This window comes from Bombyx mandarina, chromosome 28, assembly GCF_030267445.1.
Source record: "Bombyx mandarina strain Sakado chromosome 28, ASM3026744v2".
Taxonomy (NCBI): Eukaryota; Metazoa; Arthropoda; class Insecta; order Lepidoptera; family Bombycidae; genus Bombyx; species Bombyx mandarina.
Window position 1 is genome coordinate 8,149,621 of NC_143233.1, and position 19,989 is coordinate 8,169,609.

Sequence of the window (19,989 nt, forward strand, 5' to 3'; positions counted from 1 at the left end):
CTCAAAACGAATGCACCGGACGTCTTATCCTTTAGGCCACGACGACTTCAAAATGAATGAAGCCACTAACATAATTTTGAAATATTATAATTCACTACTCCTTCGCTACAAAAATAGACACAATACGATTTTATCAAGCGAATTTATGTTCCTTCCAGTGAATGTTACTGGTTAGACCACTTGTGAGTCAGCACGGGTAAGTACCACAACTCTGCCTATTTCTGCCGTGAAGCAGTAATGCGTTTCGGTTTGAAGGGTGGAGTAGCCGTTGTAACTATACTGAGACCTTAGAACTCATATCTCAAGATGGATGGCGGCATTTTACGTTGTAGATGTCTGTGGACTCCAGTAAGCATTTAACACCAGGTGGGCTGTGAGCTCGTCCACCAATATAAGCAATAAAAAATAAAACCTATAAATAATTGTACCACACCCGTAAAACGTAATTATGAAGCTAGGCTTTGTTCTTTTTCTATTTAGACTGTCAGTACGATCATTGCATACATTCCCGATCCTGCGGACAGAATGGAAAGCAGTCGACGTCGCCCAAAACACGTCATCTCGGATCCTCCCGATCCACTAACGGTGCTTCTAGGTACTTCAAGCACCGGTCACCGTTCTCTTCGAACCCGTCGCTTGCGACGAAGGGCTCGACAAGTAAATTAACTCTCAGACACAGCCCACTGAGTTTCTCGCCGGATCTTCTCAGTGGGTCGCGTTTCCGATCCGGTGGTAGATTCTGCGAAGCACGGCTCTTGCTAGGGTTCGTGTTAGCATCGTCGTCAGGTTTGAGCCCCGTGAGCTCACCTACTAGTTAAGGTTCCGCTGGAATAGCCTCTCTAGGCTACCAGCTTAGGTAGGAAAAAAAATAATTGCATAAATAATAATAATAATGTTTTTATTGCAAGTAACCATGACTCATATAAATTGTTAATAAGACTTAGACCTATGTTAGTAGTTATATTTACATCACAATGAATTACTGTCGTAACATCCCATGGGAGATGACACCACAGCGACCCATGTATACACAGTCCAGCCTGCTTGCGATCATGCTCAGGATACTGTTGGAGCTGGCCCTCACTCTGCTTACCAGAGATGCACACCTCTTACGCATGGTAGCTAAATGCAATGAAGACGTTATGTAATAATAAAACAATTTTTAGAATAATTAAACTATTTAAAATACGCAGCTGATGTTAACGTCACTTCGAAACAATCGCTTCAGTGATTGTGTATAATGTGTATAATACAAAGCTTAATTAAAATAATAATTTTGTTGTAAGAAGCAGCGCACCCTATTACGGACCCCTAATGAGGCCGTTGTTGACAACATTGGACAGTGCTTCTCAAATGTGACTTAACGCTCAAGCTTTTTAAAATAATAAATTTGTCGGATTAAGACTCAGACATCAGGAATGTAACAGAGTTATAGCACATAGGAATTTATTACTATTAAATAAACACTGATCGCAACCCAGCAATTTATCTATATAACTATATATAAAAATGAATTGCTGTTCGTTAGTCTCGATAAAACTCGAGAACGGCTGGACCGATTTGGCTAATTTTGGTCTTGAATTATTTGTGGAAGTCCAGAGAAGGTTTAAAAGGTAGATAAATATGAAAATGCTCGGAATTAAATAAAAATAACAATTTGTTTTCCCTTTGATGTCCTCCCCGTGGGATGGATTCCTTTTGTTTGTTTTAAGTTTCTTTTATACAAAAGCTTAGATCTTTTATTTCTCGATTGAGGCACTACGAAGTCTGCCGGGTCAACTAGTGAACTATAAAACTTTGAACGACCGTCTGGTGTAGTGGTAGGTGACATGGTCACTACACAAGGGGGTCGCGGGTTCGAATCCCGCCAAGGAAAGATATTTGTATGATAAATATAAATGTCTTTTCCAGGGTTATGGATGTATATTAAATATATGTATGTGTATAATAAAAATCTTACATTTATTTCCGTTATCTGGTACCTGTAACACAAGTTCTTTACGAACTTATCACGGGACCAGTTAACGTGGCGTGATTGTTAGTAAATATTTATTTATTATTATTATTATTTATAAAAATAGAGACTGAACTAATTAAATGACAATCGTGAATGATATCGGTCACATAGGGCGGTACTATCTGTCACGGACAGAGTTCCGTATGCCCACCGCAATAGGGACAGTACTAATTGTCAAAGACAACGTTCCACATCCAATACTGTGGAGTACTGACTGTCGAGAGACAGTGGTCCGTATAACAAGACGCATCCGTCAATACGAGCACTCCGCACAACGGCTTATACAGAACTAAATCCCCACCCGATGATACCGCAATCGTGCTGCCATCTCTCGGGAATCGTGCTGAGTTTCGTTTAGCCACCAAACTAATGACCGTCTCCGACTTTATTTAGCTACCAAACTAAAGACCGTCTCCGACAAATTTATAAAATCATTGTCACATATAATAAAAAGTACTTTTACGGTTTAAATACGCGTTTATTATTGGAGTTTACTCCTTTAGAATCGATTTACATATATAGGCCCGGGGTATGAAAATTATGGGGACCAAAATCGTACTAGCATGTCACACGAAATGCGTTATGCGCCTGATTGGCTCCTGATTGCGTGATGCGTGCGCGCGCCAATCAAAATCGTACTAGCATGTCACACGAAATGCGTTATGCGCCTGATTGGCTCCTGATTGCGTGATGCGTGCGCGCGCCAATCAAAATCGTACTAGCATGTCACACGAAATGCGTTATGCGCCTGATTGGCTCCTGATTGCGTGATGCGTGCGCGCGCCAATCAGGAGCCAACGCGCGGCCGCGTTATCGCAGGTGACGCCGGGCTGCTGCGCCGGCAGTCCGCCACAAAGCCTCGTACTGATCGCGCGTTTCTCTCATTATTGTATTTTCATATATTTGTTAGTCGTTTGTTTTGTGTCTCGTTAATTTGTTAATAATCTGTAGTGTATCGTGTTGTCGTAATATAGAACTATTTCTCGTATTGTTTCGTTTAATTTTTTATATCCAGTAAACTCCAGTCGTGCGTCGGAGCGGACACACACACTTTTTTTTTATTATTTTATTGTTTATAGAAAATTTGACGGTAGTTAGCAAAACTTTCATAGTCCGCGACCAACGAGTAAGGTTTTATAAAATGAAAATATTGAACGCGATATTGAATCGCAAAAGTAGTTTTAATTACTTCTAAGAGTCGAACAGAATATTATTTTATACTATGGATCAGCTTATTATATGTATAATAGTTCGGGCTGCTAAAAGCATTTTTATTCGTTTCTGAACTATACATTTTTGGAACGAAGTTCCTTATGGGACGATGCGGAGGGGTACCTAACCGGGAAAAAACGTCCGTAACGCAAGTTTTTTTTTTTTAAACCACACAGTGTACGACCTAACTTTGTAATAACGTACAAAAAATTACATATTTTTTTATCGTTCATTGACCACGATCTCAGAGCGTTCCTTTGCGCAATACACTAACTCTTATGCAAACAACCGTGAATAAAGTGTACCACAATAAGTTCGCACGTTACCGAATGACCGTGGGTTGTTGCGAAACCTCCAGTTTTATTTTCTTTATACCTCGAATAGAACTTAATATTTTTATAATAAGGAACTTCGTTCCTATCCGGTGTCCTACGACAGCACACATTTTTTTATTACTTTTACTGAACTGATGAGCTGATGGTCTGCTTTGAAGAAGCTACTTCTCGGTTCTTCAAGCCGGCTAGTCTATGATGCTTCTTGGTTGGAATGAACAGGACGGTCGTACCGACTGGGTGAGCTTAAAATTCTATCGCCAATCATATAAACAACGGGACATAGATCATAGCTTGCCATATTTCATTCTGCTACTAAATATATACAAATCTACTATTTTATCATAGGTTAACACTAATTTGTTCTCTCGATCTCAGAGACATTAGGTCGTTCATTTATAATATCAAATTTTGGTTATTTTAACAATTTATCTGACATTTACTAGTAACATCACCCCGCCCAAGGTGGGTAGCGCATTTACGTTGTAGATGTCTATGAGCTCCAGTAGCCACTTAACACCAGGTGGGCTGTGAGCTCGTCCACCCATCTAAGCAATAAAAATAAAAACGATTATAGTGTCAGTTTAAATATGACAAAAACACGAAATCATTTAAGCCTGTTTTTTTATAATAGAAAAGTAAAATACGACCTTATGCGTCTAATGTCGAGAGTACAAATACCCGATTAATATACAAACGTTCTGAACTTTGACAATCACAGCCAGAATGACTTCGATCCACGCTAAAACAGTCCCTCTCGGCTAACATATAAAATATATTTTAGTTTAACGATAATCTAGGCTGTTACGGTAATGATTGTCACCGCTGTATAATAAAGCGGGTTACTGTTAGAAATACGCAACTTTGGATTTCGAATCCGAAGGGGCTCGGTGATGATGACTGCATTGCCGCCGGATTTTCACCTGGGAACAATAAAACAGGGTTTTATTATTTATTGATCTGAAACATCTGAAGCCGTGATATCGAACCCAATACCGTGACGACAAACGGCATGATACTGTCATCATCCCATCACCATGCCATTATCCATGTCCACTCTAGACCCCGTCACGTGTTTGTTTACTCATGCTAGACACTCGATCTATTGACTCTTTATATGTTTAATAGAGGCGTTCATAGCCCGCATATACTTTACTACATACCCGATCCTGTAGGCCGAATGGTAAACAGTCCACGTCGCCTAAAGCACATCATTACGGATCCTCCCGATCCATTAACGGTGCTTTTAGGCACCACAAGTACCGGTCACCGTCCTCGTCGAACCCGTCGCTTGCGATGAAGGGCTCGACGAGCGAATTAACCCATAGACAGCCCACTGAGTTTCTCGCCGGATCTTCTCAGTGGGTCGCGTTTCCGATCCGGTGGTAGATTCTGCGAAGCACTGCTCTTGCTAGGGCTAGTGTTAGCAACGCCCCCAGGTTAGAGCCCTGAGAGATTACCTACTCATTCGGTTACGCGGGTCGTTGTGGGGTACCAATTTTTCTAATGAAATACGTACTCAAAAAATGTTCACTATTGACATCCGCGTTGAAAGAATAACACCGTGTTGTAAAAATCAAACCCGCAAAATTATAACTTGCCTCTTGTGGTTTCGCACGGGTAAGTACCACCACTCTGCCTATTTCTGCCGTGAAATAGTAATGCGTTTCGGTTTGAAGGGTGGGGTAGCCGTTGTAACTATACTGAGACCTTAGAACTTATATCTCAAGGTATGTGGCGGCATTTACGTTATAGATGTCTATGGGCTCCGGTAACCATTTAAAAACCAGCTGGGCTGTGAGCTCGTCCACCCATCTAAGCAATAAAAGAAAGCCTCTCAAGGCTACCAGCTTAGGTAGGATTTTTTTTTATCTCTAATGCCACTAAGAGATAGAAACACGGAATTACATTTGTATATACAAAAAACCAATGCATCTCCGATTTCCTCCTAACTCGTCGAGTTGTGTGTTACAATAGATTTATTAATACAGGTGACATGCGTGTCAGAGATATGTTTCATTCGTGTGAGCTATTTAAAACTGCTTTGGTTCGCGACCTTCAAAAAAGAAAAACAGGTGTCAGTTTATTTTACACAATGTTATTCGTTCATTGCGAAACTCGCTCCTGGATATATGGCGTATAATATAAGTTTAAAAAAATAGCGTCCGCAGCAATGTACGTCCATGAAATTATTAAAAATACATAACTGCTTATGTAAATCATTTGGCATGGAACAATGCTTTACGAAGTAGCTTCAGCTGTATCTTATTCGCCACAAATTTAACTTCAATTAGTGGTAAATTGTATTACCTAATTATATATGGTAATACATTCGAAAAATAATAGTCGTATTGGTTGCTTAGATGGGTGGACGAGCTCACGGCCCACCCGGTGTTAAGTGGTTATCGGAGCCCATAGACATCTACAACGTAAATGCCGCCACCCACCTTGAGATATGAGTTCTAAGGTCTCAATATAGTTACAACGGCTGCCCCAACCTTTCAAACCGAAACGCATTACTACTTCACGGCAGAAATATGCAGTGTGGTGGTACCTACCCGTGCGGATTCACAAGAGGTCCTACCACCAGTAAAAGATTTCATTCAATCAGATTAATTTTGATTAGGTTTTATTTAAACGGAAAGTAATTGACGGCAGATTTTTCGTGTACCTATGTTTCCTCTAAGGAAATACCAAAAAAAAACATCTATTTCATGGCTTACAATTAAATCCGTGGAATCAGACCGCTCCGGGCGACCATTGACGCAGACCGCGTCAATAATCACTGTAACGAGAGCTAGCTCCGAGCAGAAACTCGAATTTGGATGTTTTGGCATTTGAAGCGTTTGCTTCGTCAATTCGACTTAATGAAAAAAGTTATTTAAACCCGCTAAAAAAGCTAAATTCAAAAATAAAACGACGATAATAATAACACGATTATCGAAAAACGTAAAGACGAAATACGAAGTTTTCTTTTTCTTCTTTATCGTTCGAAAGAAATCGAAGCTTATTTTAAGCTCCGACGAAACGGGTCGGTCACTTAAAAAATAATCTTTCACGGTTCGTTAAAAGTCGAAGATTGGCTTCGAGACGGCTAGAAGCGCAAAGCGTACAAGAATTCGAGAAACTTTTTCTTTTACTGTTTTTGTAACTGGCATCGATAAAATACTGAATACTATTTAATGTTTTGATTAGTCAATGAGGTTACGGCCTACCTAATTTTCCTGCGAAACGCTGCTCTTGTTGAGGCTAGTATTAGTAACCTGGTGGTAGGTCCTCTTGTGAGTCCGCACGGGTGGGTAACACCACCCTGCTTATTTCTGCCGTGAAGCAGTAATGCGTTTCGGTTTGAAAGGCGGGGCAGCTGTTGTAACTATACTTGAGAGCTAAGAACTGATATCTCAAGGTGGGTGGCGCATTTACGTTGTAGATGTCTATGGGCTCCAGTAACCATTTAACAACTATGTGGGCTGTGAGCTCGGCCACCCATATAAGCAATAAAAAAAATTAAAAAAGATGTGTGGTGTCGTGGGACACCGGATAGGAACGAAGTTCCTTATTATTAAAATATTGATTTTAAGTTCTATTAGAGGTATAAAGACAATAAAACTAGAGGTTTCGCAACAACCCACGGTCATTCGGTAACGTGCGAACTTATTGTGGTACACTTCATTCACGGTTGTTTGCATAAGAGTTAGTGTATTGCGCAAACGAACGCTCTGAGATCGTGGTCAATGAATGATAAAAAAATATGTTATTTTTTTGTACGTTATTACAAAGTTAATTCGTACACTGTGTGCATTACTAATAAAAATCTTACGTTACGGACGTTTTTTCCCGGTTAGGGTACCCCTCTGCATCGTCCCATAAGGAAATTCGTTCCACAAATAAAAGGTTGAGCCCGTGAGCTCACTTACCCGTCCGCGCGTAGCTTAAATCGTCCATTAGGCTATCAGCGTATAAGTAGAGAAAAAACCGAATCTTAAGCTACCGAAAACTTATAGTAATAATAACTATACTCAATAACCTAACTTATCTATATATCTAATCTTTATGACGGCTGTCCAGACTCAAACGGCAACACATAAGTGTATCACGGATAATTCATTAGTAGATTATTATAATAATTCATATTGATAAAAGAAAATTTGCTTTCAATTTTGAGTTCACGAAGACCGCAGTCGAAGGCTTCGACAATGACAATTAAGGTAATTAGATATTAATTTCATTAAGACACTAAGTGATATTCGTCTCCTTATACAAAGTATAATTAGCTTTCGAAGTAATTAGGTTAACGACCTGTCTGACCTTAATACAAATGGTGACACAGTCTTCTAGAAATTTATGGGAGATGAGAGTTACCTAGGCGGCACTGAAAATTTCGGGAATTAACGAAGTGACACAACATTACTATTTAAAAATGTATTTATTGCTTTTCGAAGTATTCTCCGCGAAATTTTACACATTTTTCCATACGATGCAACCAATCATTGATGCAACCATTCCATTCGGAACTTGGGGTCTCCAAAATGGCCGTTTTGTAGGCGTCCACAGCTTCTTCAGGTGATGAAAATCTCTGTCCACGCAATTTATTCTTTATTTTAGGGAAAGTATAGAAATAATTAGGGCTTAGGTCGGGGCTGTACGGCGGATGGTCTAATAATTCTATGTTTTCTTGCTCTAAAAACTCTTCTCTTCTGTGCGCGGTGTGAGAACTCGCATTGTCGTGGTGGAGGATGATGCGGCGGTTGCAGTTCTCTTTACGGAGTTCAGAAACGACCTGTGGCAAACAAATGCTAGCATACCATTCTGCATTAACCTTTCTTTGTCCCTCAAGAGGAATAGTCGTAACATGGCCGGTTTTGGAGACAAACGTGGCCACCATTTTTTTTGCAACACTCCGTGAACGAACAATTTTTGTTGGCTTTAACTCATTTTCGAACACCCAAACTCGTGACTGGTTTTTTGTTTCGGGTTCGTACGCGTATATCCAGAATTCGTCACCTGATACAATATTGTATACAGCATTTGAGGATCCTGCATGGAATCTTTCGAGAGTTCTGACGCACCAAGTAACGCGAGCCGCTTTTTGCTCTTCACAGAGCGAATGCGGTATCCATCGGGAAAACAACTTTTTTACACCTAATTGTTCATGCAAGATTATTTGTATTTGACTCATGCCAATGTCTAAAGTTGCCTGAATTTCGCGGTATGTCACATGTCGATCTTCCTCAATCAGCTTACGCACAGCATCAACGTTTTCTTGGGTGACTGTAGTTTTTGGACGACCTTGACGGGGATCATCACTGAGCTTGACACGTCCACGTTGAAACTCAGCAAACCAGCGATAATTTGTGGCTTTGGATGGGGCTTCATCACCAAATGCAGAAATCATCCGGTCAACACACTGTTTTTGTGTTAAACCACCTCGAAAGTCATAAAAAATCATCGCTCTTGAATTTTCTCGAGTCAATTCCATTTTCTCAACGACTAAACAAGTTTGACAAAACCTCGTGACAAGACCGAGAATCTTTTTTTAAATAAATAAATGGTATTCGATTTTTAAAACCAAGGAGTTTTCAATTAAAAAGATTTTAATATGACAGGAACAGTGGAAATATTCCATTCCCGATACTTTTAGTGCAGCCCTCGTATTAAAAGGAATTTTATGGTTTATTCAATTTTCTAACTTTAAACGTAATGTCAAAGGTTTTCAGCACCCTTTGCAGACAGGCGAGCATACTGCCCATGTGTTTTTATTTATTTATTGGTAGAGAAGCATACGGCCCACCGGATAGGGAGTGGTTACCGTCGCCCATGGACGTCAGCAATGCCAGGGGCAGAGCCAAGCCGCTGCCTACCAATCTACCTATGCTACCTATCCAGTTACTGTTGATATTTTGAAAGCGAAAGTACATGATCTCTTTTTCCAAACAGTATGTTGTGGTTTATATAATTAATTTTATTTGATATGCATTTGTTACCTATTTATTTATTAATATTATTTTTTTGGCATTGTAATTATAACCTAGTGTTTATTTTCACACATGTCTACTGTAATTCTTGCGTACCAACTAAGTCATGTAAACTTAGTTGCTACGCATATCCCATGACGTTGTCGATTGTATTATATTAAATGTTAATAATTTTTTAATTTTACTGGTGGTAGGACCTCTTGTGAGTCCGCACGGGTAGGTACCACCGCCCCGCCTATTTCTGCCGTAATGAGTTTCGGTTTGAAGGGTGGGGCAGCCGTTGTAACTACACTGAGACCTTAGAACTTATATCTCAAGGTGTGTGGCACATTTACTTTGTAGATGTCTATGGGTTCCAGTAACCACTTAACACCAGGTGGGCTGTGAGCTCGTCCACACATCTAGGCAATAAAAAAATAAAAATAAAATATTTAAAGTATCTAATTAAATTGCGCATATGTGTAAAACTAATTTAATTATTCCTGGAAATAGATAATAGTACCTCAGATATAATTAACTGAATTTATTTTAATAATAATTTTAAATAACTATTCAATTGACTCGGTTGGCTCCACCCATGTAGTGACGTTGCCGATCGCACCACCATTCCGTTGTGGTGGGGCGATCAGGCAATATATTCGAGCGCATCGGGGTAGCATTCAGACACCGGTCTTCGTTCTCGTCGAACCCGTCGCTTGCGACGAAGAGCTCGACGAGTAAATGAACCCTCAGATACAGCCCACTGAGTCTCGCCGGATCTTCTCAGTGGGTCGCGTTTCCGATCCGGTGGTAGATTCTGCGAAGCACTGCTCTTGCTAGGGTCAGTGTTAGCAACTCTCCAGTTTGAGCCCCGTGAGCTCACCTACAAACGTTAGGGTGAAGCTGAAATAGCCTCTCAAGGCTATCAGCATAGGTAGGAAAAAAATGCACTTGAAACAGCGCCCCTAGCGGCACACCTAGGCAAACGTTCGATGAAGAGTTAGCTTTTACGCTGTCGAGAACGTTAAAAAACTTGAGCGAATTAACCCTCAGACACAGCCCACTGAGTTTCTCGCCGGATCTTCTCAGTGGGTCGCGTTTCCGATCCGGTGGTAGATTCTGCGAAGCACGGCTCTTGCTAGGGTTCGTGTTAGCAACGTCGTCAGGTTTGAGCCCCGTGAGCTCACGTACTAGTTAAAGGTTACGCTGAAATAGCCTCTCAAGGTTCAGCTAGGTAGGAAAATAGCATTCATTCTCGGCAGAGAGTTGAAACTTTAAACACGATCACTATAAACTACTCCGTAAGTGGAAATGAATACAAGTTAATGTAAAGTAACGTATTATTTAATTCCCGCTGATCTATGTCATTTAATCGCCATATATTAACTTTATCACAGCTAAGCATTTCTTGAATCTTTCACGTCATCAACGAGGGATAACTGGAAGAGAATGTCTTCATGAGGTTAAGTTCGCTTTTGTACAAAATGTTTTTGTGCTAATAAAGACTTTCAATAAATCAAAAGAAGGAGTAAATAAATCTGTTCATCGCACGAATGCTAGCCCGATGTGGGAATCGAATCCACGACCCTCGGTGCAACAGTCTGAGACGCCAAGTCATCGTGGCCTAAAGCATGAGACGTCCGGTGCATTCGTGTTGAGCGATGCACCGGTGTTCGAATCTCAGGCGGGTATCAATTTTTCTAATGAATTATTTACTTAACAAATGTTCACGATTGACTTCCACGATGAAGGAATAACATCGTCTAATAAAAATCAAACCCGCAAAATTATAATTTGCGTTATTACTGGTGGTAGGACCACTTGTGAGTCCGCACGGGTAGGTACCACCGCCCTGCCTATTTCTGCCGTGAAACAGTAATGCGTTTCGGTTTGAAGGGTGGGGCAGCCGTTGTAACTATACTGAGACCTTAGAACTTATAGCTCAAGGTGGGTGGTGCATTTACGTTATATTATAATAATATGTCTATGGGCTCCGGTAATGCCAAAACGCTAAAAATCGCCAACTACTGCATTATTGAGTCAGTCCGTCATATTCAGCTCATAAACATGAACAATGTTATGGCGACAGCCAAATCGCTCTACATTTACCTAACTTAAATTTCAGAGCTGAATTCAAGAGCACGTTTTTGTGCAAAATATGGAGATCACTCAGTAGAGATTACTCTATTTTATTACCACACGTTATTCAGTTAGGCAAATGTACTCAAATGCTTTTATCTGATAGAGAATGTTTATAAACGCAATATTATTTACCACTAGAGGTCCCGCAGTAGTCGAAATTCGACTATAATTAATTGGAATTGTAAATTTGTACACTATTATGATTGTATTTTGTACTTCTGTAATCACAAATTTCGCCAAGACTACACTATAAAAATATTAACAAAGAGAAACAATACTTAATCTATTCTCAATTTGACAACAGACGTCAAGAACAAAAGTTTGACAATAAATAGTATGCATGCGTGTGTGCGTCAAATACATGGTATGTAGTGTGAGTAATGTTTTCTTTATTGATTTAATGTATATTTTATACATTATTTAAAAAAAATATTAACATTGTGCACTTCTTCTCTATATTCTCTATAGGTGTAGAAAATTTCATACTCCTCCGTTCGCGCAGTTTTCATAAAAAGGGATACAAAGTTTTTGCTTCACGTATTAATAATAATATATAGATAAGCGTCTGCTCACTTTTCGAACTAAAATAAAATTAAGCTTACGTATTACTAATTGAAAATCGAATAACATCAAAAATATTTTCTATTCATGTATGTCGTTATAAAACTTTACAGCACAATGATTATAAAATTCGACCGCTGTAAATAATCGAGCTGAAAAGACTCATAGACTCATAGCTGGCTGATTTCCAATAAAAATTACATATTAGCTTTTAGGACGCTTAAATAAAAGCGGCTTTAAATAAAATAATAAAATGTTTATTTTTATATAAAAATGTACAATCTTTTGGAACGAAGTTCCTTATGGGACGATGCGGAGGGGCAGCAGTATAGAGCTGAGACCTTAGAACTGTCTCAAGTTGGGTGGCAGTTGCTGATGTCTATGGACTCTGATACCCGATTAACAGCAGGTCATGAGTCCGTTCTCTCGTCTGAGCAAAAATATAGTATATAAGATAAAGCATGCCTAGAATCAAATAATAATATACATCACTAGGCACTGATCAAAAATGTACCTAGTAATGTTGTTGTGGGGACGGTACAAGACCGCGCGGGAGGTCGCCAATACGGTGGGCCTATCAAATTAAAACTACAGTGGGAGGTCCTTTAAATGAGTGCAGTAGGATGCCCTTGAGCAGGGAGAAATGATGGGACAACATGAGACCTGGTGTTACTGGTGGTAGGACCTCTTGTGAGTCCGCGCGGGTGGGTACCACCACCTTGCCTATTTCTGCCGTGAAGCAGTAATGCGTTTCGGTTTGAAGGGTGAGGCAGCCGTTGTAGCTATACTTGAGACCTTAGAACTTATATCTCAAGGTGGGTGGCGCATTTACGTCGCGGATGTCTATGGGCGCCAGTAACCACTTAACACCAAGTGGGCTGTGAGCTCATCCACCCATCAAAGCAATACAAAATAAAAAAGACCTTTCAAGTCTGCCCTCTCCAATACCGCATTACGATCACACCCACTCTGTCAAGACTTACGCGATTGAGAAAAATATCTGTTGCTGTGTGGATTTCAAACCCACGCTGTATTTATATTACCATAGTTACTGTTTAGCAAGCCTTCGTTGTTACTGAACTTTATAAGTACAGTGGGCGTCTTACGTATTTAGGCACAGACGCTTTCGTGTTCAAATAGTTCACAATAAGATTACAAATAATTTCTATCACAACAAACTTCTTTGGCCTGTTCTTTGTGCGAACGAAATAAGCCTTACAAAATACGCAAATTTATCAAACAAAAAAAAAGAAGATAGTATTCTTTTTTTGTTAATTTAAAGGTTACATAAAAAACGGTTGAAAAAAGTTAAATGAGCTTTATTGTGAATGTTCAGTAGAAAGCTGGTCATTACTTTTACAAGTTTCTTTATTCAAAGAGCTTTATTGTTGACTCGCAATTAATGAATCTATCCAAAAGGGCAATGGGATTTTAGTATAAACTTATACAAAAGAAAGTCATGTAGGTAGGTCACATCTTAATCCTAAAAAAAGCTTTTATTGGTGTTTTTCAATGATCAGTCACCAGTCGACAAGCTGTAGTGACAGTGGGCTTTTTTATTGCCGTATAGGCAGACGACCATACGGCCCACCTGGTGGTGAGTGGTTATCGTCGCCCATGGACTTCAGCAATGCCAGGGGCAGAGCCAAGCCGCTGCCTACCCTTTAATGTCTCCACAAGCCTCGTTTGAAGAAGGACATGTCATAACGCTCGGGAAACACCGTGGAGGGGAGAGCTCATTCCAAAGCCGATGGTACGTGGCAAAAAAGATCTCTGGAAACGGACTGTGGATGAAAGTAGTGGCTCCAAGTAATATGGGTGAACTCTACTCTGGTGGCGGGCGGTGCGATGACAAAAACGAGACGATGGAATCATCTCGAACAATTCCTTAGACCACTCTTCATGGAACATACGGTACAGAATACAGAGGGAACCGAAGCGCTCCACAGACCCAGAGGTTCCAAACGATCGGAGCTGGACATATATTTTCACGGTCGCTGAAGCAGATGGCTTTTTTTGTGAAGACTGCACATCGGCTGACGTAACTAATAACGCTCCTGTCTAGGTAGTGCGATGACCTTCGAAGGGTAGCCGGCAAGAAATGGATAGGGAGAGCCGAAGACTGATGTGGATTAGAAGAGGCCTATTACCAGCAACGCGACATCGTGAGACGCATCAAGTCTGCCCCTTCCAACACTACATGACGATCACGACCACTCTGTCAAGAGTGACACGACTGAGAAGAAGAAGAAGAAATTACCAGCAGTGGATGACTGTGGGCTAATGATAATATTGTCGATGATGTAATAAACATGACCAGTTGCAGTCGCTAATTGTCACCAGATGCTTGTAAGAAAAGTGAGAAGTCGTCGTGGCTTAAAGGATAAGACGTCGGATGCTTTCGTATCTAGCAATGCACCGGTACCGGTGTTCGAATCCCGCAGGTGAGTACCAATTTTTCTAATGAAATACGTACTGGTGGTAGGACCTCTTGTGAGTCCGCACGGGTAGGTACCACCACCCTACCTATTTCTGCAGTGAAGCAATAATGCGTTTCGGTTTGAAGGGTGGGGCAGTAGGTGGTACCTACCCATGCAGATTTACAAGACGTCCTACCACCAGGACATCTTTTATTTTAGATAAAGGAATAATAGCTGGTGTAAGTAAGTAAAGTCTTTTTGGCTTCACCAGGGCAAGTACTCTCTCAGCCAACACCCAAAACTACACGAGGACAGTAAGGTCAGGTCTATTATTAAATCCCTTGCATGAGTTTTTTATAGTTCGGGAATCTGATTGAGCAGACTTGATCTAGGAAGCAATGACCTTAGCTAAAATACCACTGAGTCCTCATAACATTACCGATCGAAAACGGTACGTTTGTAAGGTATGAGGCTGTACTCTCAGTTACATGGTACATATGATTACTTTGTACTAAATATACTAAATAACTAAATTAAATACTAAATAATCATAGCCTCCCCACGTGTATAATATGGTCTACATAATAATATGAGGAAATTTATAAGTTTCTAATTTTACTGCCGCGGTCACATTAAACGGCCTTCTGGTGTAGTGGTAAGTGACATGGTCACTACACAAGGAGGTCGCAGGTTCGAATCCTGCCAAGGGAAGATATTTGTATGATTAATATAAATGTATTTTCCAGGGTTATGGATCATTCCCGATCCTGCGGACAGAATGGAAAGCAGTCGACGTCGCCCAAAACACGTCATCTCGGATCCTCCCGATCCACTAACGGTGCTTCTAGGTACTTGAAGCACCGGTCACCGTTCTCGTCGAACCCGTCGCTTGCGACGAAGGGCTCGACGAGTAAATTAACTCTCAGACACAGCCCACTGAGTTTCTCGCCGGATCTTCTCAGTGGGTCGCGTTTCCGATCCGGTGGTAGATTCTGCGAAGCACGACTCTTGCTAGGGTTCGTGTTAGCAACGTCATCAGGTTTGAGCCCCGTGAGCTCACCTACAAAAGTTAGGGTTACGCTGATATAGCCTCTCAAGGCTCTCAGCTTAGGTAGGAAAAAAAAAAGGTTATGAATGTATATTAAATATTAAATATATTTATGTATGTGTATAATAAAAATCTTAGATTTATTTCCGTTATCTGGTACCTGTAACACAAGTTCTTTACGAACTTAGCACGGGACCAGTTAACGTGGCGTGATTGTTAGCAAATATTTTTATAATCTCTCTCTTCCCAGCTATTTATCCCACATGGTGGTGGGGTCAGCTTTCCTGACTTTACTCCTCCACTTCGCACTGTCTTCGACATCCTCGTCAGGAACATTGCATTCTCTCTTGTCCTTCAGCACTACGTCCCTCCACCTTGTCTTGGGTCTACCTCTAGGCTCTCGGATCATCGGTTCGTCCGATTTGAGCTCTCCGTTTCCATCTCGTTGAACGCGCCGGCCGAAGACGCCCGCGGCGAGGAGGAGCTCCCGCGTAGTGCTCCCCGGTCATTCCCGCGATGGGCACTGAAGCGCCTGAACAAGGTGCTTGCGGTGGAGGCGGCCACGGTGGCCGCGTGGGCGCCGATGCCCGCGCGTCTAGTTGACGTGGAGTCGGAGGCCGAATGGTTCCGGGGCACGATGCGTCGCGTCTGCGATGCTGCGATGCCCCGGGTCAGCGGTCGCGCTCCGCGTGGCGGTGCGTATTGGTGGACGTCCGAGATCGCGCTCCTTCGAGAGGAGTGCGTCCGGGCGCGCCGCCGAAGCGCTCGCCACCGCCGTCGCCGCCTTCGCGATGCGGACTTCGCGGAGGTGGCGACCCGCCTGCATGCCGACTGCCGTCAGAAGCAGGAGGCACTGCGGCGGGCCATCGGCGAGGCCAAGTCTCAGAGCATGAAGACGCTTCTGGAGACGCTTGACCAAGATCCTTGGGGGCGCCCGTACCAAACAGTCCGCAAGAAATTGCGGCCGTGGGCGCTCCCGGTGACGGAGCGTCTCCAGCCTCAGCAGCTGCGGGAGATTGTCTCCGGGCTGTTCCCGCGGATGGAGAGGAGCTTTGAGCCCCCTTCCATGGGCGCGCCACCACGCGGTAGCGTGAGCGGTGATGCCCCTGCTGAGGTAGTACCTCCGAGCATCTCGGAGGAAGAGATTCCTGCGGCCGTGTCGAGGATGCGGAGGAAGGACGCGGCCCCCGGCCCTGACGGTGTTCACGGCCGGGTCTGGGATTTGGCCTTCGGTGCCCTTGGGGACCGGCTCGTGCGGCTCTTTGAAGCCTGCCTCGAGTCGGGACGGTTTCCGAAGCAGTGGAAGACGGGCAGACTTGTTCTGCTGAGGAAGGAGGGACGCCCTGCGGACTCACCTGCGGGGTACCGTCCCATCGTGTTGCTGGACGAGGCGGGAAAACTGCTCGAGCGGGTGGTGGCCGCCCGCATCGTCCAACATCTGACGGGGGTGGGTCCCGATCTGTCAGCGGAGCAGTTCGGATTCAGGGAGGGCCGCTCGACCATCGATGCGGTGATGCGCGTGCGTGCCCTCTCTGATGAGGCTGTCGGCCGGGGCGGGGTTGCACTGGCGGTGTCCCTTGACATCGCCAACGCGTTCAACACCTTGCCCTGGTCGGTAATCGCAGGGGCGCTGGAGTATCACGGCGTCCCTGCGTATCTCCGTCAGCTGATCGGGTCCTACCTCGAGGATAGATCGGTCGTGTGCACCGGGCACGATGGGACGGTGCTCCGCTTCCCCGTCGAGCGCGGTGTTCCACAGGGGTCGGTCCTTGGCCCTCTCTTGTGGAACATCGGCTATGACTGGGTTCTGCGGGGCGCCCTTAGCGCTCCTCTCCCGGGTCTGAGTATAGTTTGCTACGCGGACGACACTTTAGTCGTGGCCCGGGGGAAGGATTTGCGCGAGTCTGCTCGTCTTTCTTGCGCGGGGGTGGCCTTCGTCATTGGCAGGATCCGAAGGCTGGGTCTGGAGGTGGCGCTCGATAAATCCCAGGCCCTGTTGTTTCACGGGGCCCGGAGAGCGCCGCCTCAGGGGGCCCACCTTGTGATCGGAGGCGTTCGCGTCGAGATCGAGGCGACCGGGTTACGGTACCTCGGTCTCGTACTGGACGGTCGTTGGAGCTTCCGCACTCACTTTGAGAGATTAGGTCCCCGATTGATGGCGGCTGCCGGCTCTCTGAGTCGGCTGTTGCCGAACGTCGGGGGGCCTGGCGTGGTGGTGCGCCGCCTCTACACGGGGGTGGTGCGGTCGATGGCACTGTACGGGGCTCCCGTGTGGTGCCACGCCCTGACCCGCGACAACGTTGCGGCGTTGCGACGTCCGCAGCGCGCGATTGCGGTCAGGGCGGTTCGTGGATACCGCACCGTCTCGTTCGAGGCGGCGTGCGTGCTAGCTGGGACGCCTCCCTGGGACCTGGAAGCGGAGGCGCTCGCTGCGGATTACGCGTGGCGATGCGATCTCCGCTCCAGGGGGGAGCCGCGTCCTGGCGCGGCGGAAGTTCGAGCGCGGAAGCTTCAATCTCGGCGTGCCGTGCTCGAGGCGTGGTCTCGCCGCCTGGCGGACCCCACCTACGGGCGACGGACCGTCGAGGCGATCCGCCCGGTCCTCTCGGACTGGGTGAATCGCGACCGAGGACGTCTCACCTTCCGGGCGACGCAGGTGCTCACGGGACACGGCTGTTTCGGTCGCTACCTGCACCTCGTCGCCCGGAGGGAGCCGACGCCGAAGTGCCACCACTGCAGTGGCTGCAACGAGGACACGGCGGAGCACACGCTCGCGTACTGCCCCGCTTTCGCGGAGCAGCGCCGCGTCCTCGTTGCAAAAATAGGACCGGACTTGTCGCTTCCGACCGTCGTGGCTACGATGCTCGGCAGCGACGAGTCCTGGCAGGCGATGCTCGACTTCTGCGAGTCCACCATCTCGCAGAAGGAGGTGGCGGAACGGGAGAGGGAGAGCTCTTCTTCCCTCTCGGCGCCGTGCCGCCGCCGTCGAGCCGGGGTTCGGAGGAGGGCGTTTGTCCAGCTCCAGCCCCTATGAGGAGGCAGTCTCCTCCCGGTGATGGTCACGGGGCGACCTAAGGGGGTTGAGGCTGCGCCGCACGCTACCGTCACTCTAGCGCGCTGGCACCAGGAGGACGGGACGGCGCGTCGGCGGCTGCGGACTGCGATGCGGTCCGCATTTTCGTCGTCGCTGTCGTCGCCGAACATACTGTTGAAGAGCAACCCGGTCGGCGGTGTATCGCGTTCCGACCCGGCAGGCTGGTTCTGGCCCAGCGGGGTATCCCGGAACACCAGCGGTACCGCCCGGGCGGCCTGGTAGGGCCGCCGTACCGCGGAGACTGACGTCGTTGGTCGTCGACTATCGCCTCGACGACCCGTCGGTCGGGCGTCCTCGGGGTGGCGCCGCGTGTCTGGTTGTAGTGTTGACCGCGGGAACCCCCCTACTCTGAACGGGTTCTGACCCCGGACGGAGATCGGACGTCGGGTGTAAGAGTGCAGGGGAGTCGTTTAGTGGGTGGGCCCTAAAATCCTTGGGCCCGCGATCTGCTCTCAACACCTGCAGATCGTTGAGTCTCACATACCCCGCGCGCCCCCTAGGCGCGGGGACCTCGTAGGAGGTTAGGCCCCCGGCCCGAGAAAAAAAAAAAAAAAAAGGGTCTACCTCTAGGTCTCCGCCCGGGGAGTTCGAGCAGTAGAGCCAAATTTCCGACGTAGTCAGGCGGCTTTCTTTTCACATGTTAGCAAATATAATATTTATTTATTTGTTTATTATTTATTTATTTATATTAAGTAGAGGATGACCGAGCTATATATTATATTTATTTTTTTGGGATATTGTGTTTTTAAGAAATTATATTTAAATACGAATTACATATTGATATTATATTGTATTATTTGTTATTTTCTTTCAAAAAAAAAAAGTTAACGTTTAAGTTGATTATCGATAGAGTTGATTATTGAAAACACGAATAAAACAACATTTTCTGAAAATAAATCGTAGATCGATTTGTCGCCCCCGACATCCCCTGTATAATAAATTTATGAAATTCGTTGGAGCCGTTTCCGAGATTCAGATTATATAAGTTTAAATATATAAGAAAACAATATATAAATATTTATTTAACTTTATTTTCAAACAAAATTGTAGCAAAACACATCCGAGCTATCGTTTTGTTTGAACTAATCAACAAGTGAAGTTTTCACTGAAGATCCTTTGGCTCAATTACCTTCTTCATTGTACCTCGAGGGCCCTCTCCCAAAATATGGATTACAACAAATACTTTGAGATGTTTGACGTTCAATTAAA

The 19,989-nt window shown here is 44.5% G+C and overlaps 1 protein-coding gene across 1 annotated transcript in view; it reads right to left on the reverse strand.

The window, feature by feature from the left end:
* Positions 1–3,452: 3,452 nt before the first annotated feature.
* Positions 3,453–19,989, reverse strand: part of LOC114250563 (limbic system-associated membrane protein) — a 123,224-nt gene continuing 106,687 nt past the window's right edge. The window contains exon 8 of the mRNA XM_089738998.1: positions 3,453–4,484. Within this exon, the coding sequence (XP_089595124.1) occupies positions 4,381–4,484 (104 nt within the window). The 3' untranslated portion in view covers positions 3,453–4,380. The remainder of the gene's footprint in view (positions 4,485–19,989) is intronic.